Source organism: Perna viridis, chromosome 1 (genome assembly GCF_037379345.1).
Source record: "Perna viridis isolate PV_CMFRI_1.1 ecotype Kerala chromosome 1, ASM3737934v1, whole genome shotgun sequence".
Classification (NCBI taxonomy): Eukaryota; Metazoa; Mollusca; class Bivalvia; order Mytilida; family Mytilidae; genus Perna; species Perna viridis.
This window is the reverse complement of record NC_142445.1, coordinates 53,336,863-53,343,798: the sequence shown is the minus strand read 5'-3', so window position 1 is coordinate 53,343,798 and position 6,936 is coordinate 53,336,863. Positions and strand designations below refer to the sequence as shown.

The window sequence follows — 6,936 nt, the reverse complement described above, 5'->3', positions numbered from 1 at the left end:
ATGGTATAATCCTTGTCTGTCCTCAATACATGGTGAATTTCATTTCCACTTGACACTGCATTTCTAATCTGTCCCCTGACATGGAACAGGATGGCCATGCTAATGGTATATGTTCATTTGTTTGCAACATCTTGTGGGTGCATATTCTCAGAAACTGCTGGTATGCTTCAATATTTGGTAGGATGTACTGTTACCAAGTGTAGATGCGCATACTACACCACTAATTCAATTCAGTTATTTTGAAGTTGTTTTTCAACAAAGACGACCATATCTGAATTGATTGCTTCAAACTTTGTAGGAGTTCTGGAACTTGAAAAATAAATAAATACTAAATATTGGTTAATGATGGGACACTTGGTATACATACACTATATTACCAACACAACCATTTTGTTTCAACAATATTTGGGGACTTCAAAGAGTTAATTTACTAAATTGTTTCACTCTTCTGTACCTGAATTAGGTACTCTATCATGTGACAAGTTTGACTCTTTAGACCTGTTTCCATCTTCAGCAATGCAGATAAATACTCCCAAAAATGAAAACTTGAGCAGATTTGTACATTTTTTTTGGTTTTATTTGCCTGCAAAAACCTTGTAGTCATATAATGTATGCTGCGGTCGTTTGATACTTTAATATTAGTTGGTGGACCTTGAAAGTAATATATAACAAGGTTTCAGACAGCAAAATAGTTTTGCATTGATTTTTGAGGTTATGACCCAAAATGTTTTGGACCTAAGGGTCATAAAACAAGCATTCCATAAAATTTATAAGTAAAAGTACTGGATCTCTGTGAAATAATATCCCCCCCCCCCCCCCCCCCAAAAAAAAAAAAAAAAAGAGATAGTCAAGTTGATGTTCTCCGTATAGGTTTTTTTTTCTGGTTAATCTGTTAATATTATTACACCCTGTATTAACTGGTGTGCTATAATAAGTGAGCTTAAATATCAGGTCTACAGAATTTCATGAAAGTATAAGATATTAAAACATGTTTCAGGTTCAGGTTTAGGCTTTCACTTTAAAATGCCTTATTTTAAAATGTCAAAAATTTAAGTACTTTTTCATGCAAAAACCCCAAGTTGCTGCCTATGCAAGCTTTTATTAGGCACATGCTACAACCATCAAGTCATTTAAACACCAACATGTTTGCCCATTATCAGTCCAATTTCTTTTATGTTGAAATTTTTAGAGGCTGCCATTTTTAACTAGTTTCTGCAGCCATTCGTTTAAAGGTGCATTTCAAGAACCAGACAAGTACACATATAATCTGAAACTTATCGACTTGAACTGCAAGAAATTAGGGAGGGGACAGGTAGATGCTTAACTGCTCCTATCCCCTGCCCCCTGAACTTTGTGTAAGTGCTTATTTCCCACGTCTAATATAAACTTTAGGGATCTTTTACCACTTTCATTCTGACAGACCTGATTTTATTATTTCTGCAGGACAATCATAATCTGGGGGCAGAGACTAGACCAAAAAGAGAAAGACAAAACATCATAAATAGTACAAATGATCTAAAAGACAACACAGAAACTAAAGAATAAATAAGCAATCTGGATTTGGACTATGTACTTGGTAGTGTTAGTACTCTCTGGCCACACAATGATTAAAGTGTTCATGATGTTAACTGTAAAACTTTTGAAATAAAAACTTTAGTCTTGAGGCAACATAGCCTTGTTCCAAAAGCTTATTTGTAATTAGTTAAGCACAATATTATCCATGTAATTTCATGGGCTTTGGCATATAATTTGGGCTGAGGTATAATACTCCATATACAATGGCTGAAGGAAGGTTGCCACAGACAAATGGAAAATTGACAATTTTAATTGAAATGTCATTATATTTGTCATAAAGTTTATTTTTCCTCATTTGTTAAGGTTGTGTTTACAAAAGCAAAGTGAAAGTAATTGTCCAGGTCATAGCGACCTTTATTCACAGGTATGTAGGATTCATTACTTTGTAGTTGTGCAGATACCAACTTACAAGTTCAATAATCCCGGTAATAACACCTACATGTGTTAAGTGGCTACAGCAATGTTATGCGAGCATGTATCTTCAAGTGGTACATTCGTATAGGCTGAAACTAAACACAGGTAAGGTGAGATTCTCTTTATTTGTGTTGCTTTTACTTGCGTACATTTGCAAGGCAGTACATATATATATATATATCAATATATACATACTAAGTTAAACACCCTGTAAGTCATGGTTACCATTCATACAACATACAAAAAAGGAATGATAAAGCAAGACTTTCTACTCCATAAAAAAATTACATAATATAATATACACTAAATCAATGTATTTCAGCATACACAAGCACTATAATTTAGAAAATTTAATGCTTGACTGATTCCTATGTTTGGGAGAATTTATTATTAAACAACAGCAGCAGCACCAATATTAAAATAAAAAATGAAATCTCCCAGACATAAGAACAAGTCAAGGTCACTTTACCAAACCCTGACCAATCATATCCACCGACACAAGCCATTCTCCAGTAGCATTCATTCTATCTTTCACATCACAAACTGGATAGAAAAAGTGTATATTCTAGTATAAACAGTTTAAAGCTTCGCTCTGTATAAATAGTTATGTACATATAACAAAATATGGAATTTAATATCACAATATGACAAATAAAAGATGATAGTACTGGAATATGAACTAAATGATACAATATCACAATAGAGTTATAATGTTATCATTTCACGCAAGTTATATCCTTATGTAATGTACATTATTTTCCTTAAGCACATAAATTTGTTATGACCAGGCTAAACTAAAGCACAAATTAAAATTTATTTTTTCCTCGCTGGTGAAGGTTTTGGTATTTTAGATACTTTTTTAGAAGCTGATGTAGGAGTAGAAGTCCGTCTTGTTTGTATCACATGTGTTTGGTACGTCATTGTTGTTGTGTTTCGACCACCATGGTTTTTGGTCTCTTGTTGAACTGTTGTGAATATTTCTGGTTCACTTGTCTCTGAGATTTCACTGTCTGCACGACTTGGTGGTCTACTGCTTGTACTAGCTCGACTTGAACTTCGACTGACTGGTGTTGCTAAGAAAGAAAATAAAATGAATGAAATCACATGTACTGTTTAAATAATAAAAAAGAAAAATATAAACCCAAAGAGTTCTATTGATATTAACTACATGTACAACCTCAAACAACATGTTAAGTAAACCGTGTTGAACTATTTCATTTTCACTTGGATAAAATGAACATCTTCAAGAATGACCCACAAATTTTACTTTTAAAAAAGATTTAAAATGCTTGTTGAAGAAAAAAGATAAATGATGGTCACAGATACCTGGACTTTTCATAATGTCTCTGCTGACTTTTGATTTGCCGTACCGACCATGGTCACCTGACATTATTCGTCCAACCTCTACATCAGGACTATTCCTCATGTGTTGTCTCCATGGTGTAGGATATTGGGTCTTTTCTCGAATCTGTCAAAATACAAATACACAGATTATTAAAAATGTTGTATGGCAAATTCCTCCACTAGAGCAAGTCTGTTCATCTCTTATTTGTAACCTGAAATAAATATACAAAAGTGAAAGTACCACAAGTCATATATAACACATTTTAATACATGCAACATGAATTGAAAGCTAAGATATGAAGGACTGTTTAAGAAATGAATAGAATGAAATCTAACAATCTTAATTTGTGTACAAAAGTTCAAGGTCCATCTGGGTGACTTAGGTACAAACTAAAAGAACTTAATGCTTATTAAAAAATCTTGTTTTTGGCAAACATTTTTGTAATGAATCGGTTCAATCTTTAAAGACATGTAACCTAACACAAAACAATAATGTTAAAATGTTTCAGGGAAAAAAAGAGTTTTAAACAACTACATGTCCAGGAACATCAAAGTTAAGCAGGAGAACAATAAAAGTCTTTTATTTAGCACTAATTTTCACATCCTCAGCCACTTTACCACTAACGTATTGGTTTAATTCATTGTTTTTAAGCATGAAGTTTGCATATGATGTCTTTTTTTTTCTATGAAATGAAGACAAAAAATTGATTACCTAAGCATGCTCGGGTAAAAAAAAACTTACTCAAATTCATTTCTTTAACAGTCCATGCAAATTCAAAAATAATTCAATATAAAATAAAATAAAACTCATTAATCCTCCATAGTGTCTACCACCTACTGAAATTGAAAAATGAGGATGCCTCAATACTTACACTAGGGACTGAAAGAGCTCTTCTGGTCCTCTGATAGCATTAAATAGGTAAAAATAAAATATGATGGTCCTTAACACAAAGCAAACAACACTCAAGCAGTACATCTAATTTTCGAATGACTAAACCAAATGGATTCTTGGTTAAAAAAAATATGAGTAAATTCTTTAAATCAATGTTTTACTGATACAACCCATATTGAAAAATTATATCAACTTCAACAGAAAATAAATCCTTACCTTGACAAAAGAAGCTTTTTTTCTGGTGAAGTAAAAAACGAAATGACAGTAAAGCTGTCAACACAATAAGAGCATTAACGGACCACTTACCCTGGGCACAGCCAGTGAATTCCTTCTATAACTATTTCTCCTCTGATAGCATTAATAGAAATACAAAATTGATAGTGAAAAAGTCAAAAAAAGGTAATTGTTCATCTTATTGGTACAATGCTAGGTCAAAAGAAAACCATATTGCCATATTAACAAGTTGCCCCAGCACATGGATTCTTTTAAAAAGTCTAGAATGCTTACGATTATATCATATGTTCCAGTTCAAACCACAAATTCATGTTTTATCATTAGTCCATTAGTTCATTACAAATGATATGGCAGGTGAACCAGCAGACAAATAAGAACAACTGATAATAATCAAGTGCCAGATAATAAAAAGCACCTCGGGTATATACCTTAGTAATAGGTCCTGTAACAGAACTTGGTGATAATAAAAAGCACCCCTGGTTTATACCTTACTAATTGGTCCTGTAGCACAACTTGGTGATAATAAAAAGCACCCCTGGTATATACCTTAGTAATAGGTCCTGTAGCAGAACTTGGTGATCTTGTACTCCATGTTCCAGCTGAGTGGGTAGAACTTCCAGAATAAGAACTACCGCTGGGGCTCTTGGCAGTGAACCCTGTCATAGACTGACTCACACCCTCAGCTAGGATGAATTGTTCTCTCAACTCAATGTTCGTTCTACCCTTGGCTGAAAAAGTTGAGATGCACATTTAAACAAGGTTAATCTAATTTTGAGCTTGTATATGAAAACAATTCACACAGACATTACACTGTAGACACACTATAGCTATACCTTAACAAAGTGGTTAAATATTAAAATAATTAGAACTGTAGCAGTAAACTTCCTATAAAACATTTATCTCAACGAGTTGCTAGGTCTTTTTCAAATTAAAAAAATACAAGAGTTTATCTACAATATTTTTCCATCCCTTTAAATGAATAAAATACTATTTTGTTAGTGTTACTGTACAACATATTTCTGACAATAAAAATTAACAAGTTAGGTATGAACAGTTAACTGGGATACAATTATTGTCTAATGGGTACAGTACAATGAAGTTTTCACTGTTATTATTTTTAATTGGGAGAATGAATTCATATAATCAGCCAGAGATTTATTCAAATTTTACCCATGCTTTATAAGTTACTCTGATCAAATTCTTAAAATTAATAAAACTGAAAATATTTCAATAATATCCATCTGTCAAGTAAACTTGAAACAAGAAAAACTGTGAGCAAACTCACCAAGAGAAAACCCCCTGCATAAAATGTTAAACCCTTAAGGTTTTTTATTTCCATTTGGAGGAATTGGAGAATAATCATATTCCTTTGTACACATTTCCTTGTGATACCAAACCACCATGTAAACAATCTCGTTGAATTGTCTAGAAGTTCTTCTTTTATGTTTCAAACATGTCAAAATCTCCATTTTCAAGCAATGGACAAAAATCATAATTCTTTATGTAAATCATCGTATAATACTCAAGCTTCCTATTAAATTTATTTAAAATTATGGTAATTGCAATTATGAGATGGCAATTGCAATTGCAATATGAGATGGTAATTGCAATTATGAGATTTTAACTTATAAAACCCTTAGATCATCTCCACTTTCAGGCACAGTAAATAATTATATTTCTTCATTCAAAAGTACATATATTGCCCAAAATTCCTATGAAATTTTATCATAAGCACTTGGGTAGTTAGATATGATGATATGTGCACAAGATATGGGACAGATGAAAGGACAGACAGACAGGATGATTCCTTTGTTTGCAGGGTTAAAAAAAAAAACAATAAGCACACAAAAAACTGGAATCATCAAAAAGATGCCCTAAACACTAAACAGATTTTTTTGTTAAAACTGGGAAAACATGTAAAGCTACATGTAACATTCAAAGCAAAAAAAGCATGAACAACATTCTGCTAATGAAGCAAACCAAAACATCAACAATATAAAAGGGAAGAGAACTCTGGCAGAACAACATCAAGAAAAAACATGATGCCAGAACATACTGAGATCCTCTGGATTTACTTCTACTTTAAAACGTATTCTTCTCCGCAGTCCCACTTATGGTAAAAAAGAAGCAACATTGAAGAATATAAACAAATCCAACGTCATAAAAATTACCTCTGCAGTCAAGGGTTCATACTGCTTCAGGGATTAATATTTGAATAATGTTACTGAGAAAGACAGTTAATAATATCAGTGCATTGTGGTTGATTAAATCCATGCACACTAGAGTAGTACTGAAATCAAAGCTGTTGACTGAATGTCCTAATACAGTACAATTTATTGTTTGCTCACATGCTATGGAGTGCCATAAATGAACTGTGGAGCTGCAATGCTTACTGAATTATCACATTTCAGTAGAAAAAGTGAACCATCTGCATGCCATTTAAACTGTTCCAAGTTACATGCATTGTAACTTTCAAC

The 6,936-nt window shown here is 32.7% G+C and overlaps 1 protein-coding gene across 26 annotated transcripts in view; it reads right to left on the bottom strand.

Moving 5' to 3' along the window:
* Window positions 1-2,095: 2,095 nt before the first annotated feature.
* The window catches only part of LOC148629357 (microtubule-actin cross-linking factor 1, isoforms 1/2/3/4/5-like), a 123,929-nt gene continuing 119,088 nt past the window's right edge, over window positions 2,096-6,936 (bottom strand). For 15 of the 26 annotated variants that reach the window (XM_088548803.1, XM_088548794.1, XM_088548812.1 and 12 more), the window contains 6 exons: window positions 6,516-6,569; window positions 5,006-5,187; window positions 4,532-4,573; window positions 4,206-4,235; window positions 3,316-3,457; window positions 2,096-3,062 (listed from right to left, as the gene is read on the bottom strand). In XM_088548803.1, the coding sequence (XP_088404929.1) occupies window positions 2,803-3,062; window positions 3,316-3,457; window positions 4,206-4,235; window positions 4,532-4,573; window positions 5,006-5,187; window positions 6,516-6,569 (710 nt within the window). In that variant the 3' untranslated portion in view covers window positions 2,096-2,802. The remainder of the gene's footprint in view (window positions 3,063-3,315; window positions 3,458-4,205; window positions 4,236-4,531; window positions 4,574-5,005; window positions 5,188-6,515; window positions 6,570-6,936) is intronic. The other 11 variants (XM_088548839.1, XM_088548891.1, XM_088548881.1 and 8 more) reach the window with 4 other exon arrangements.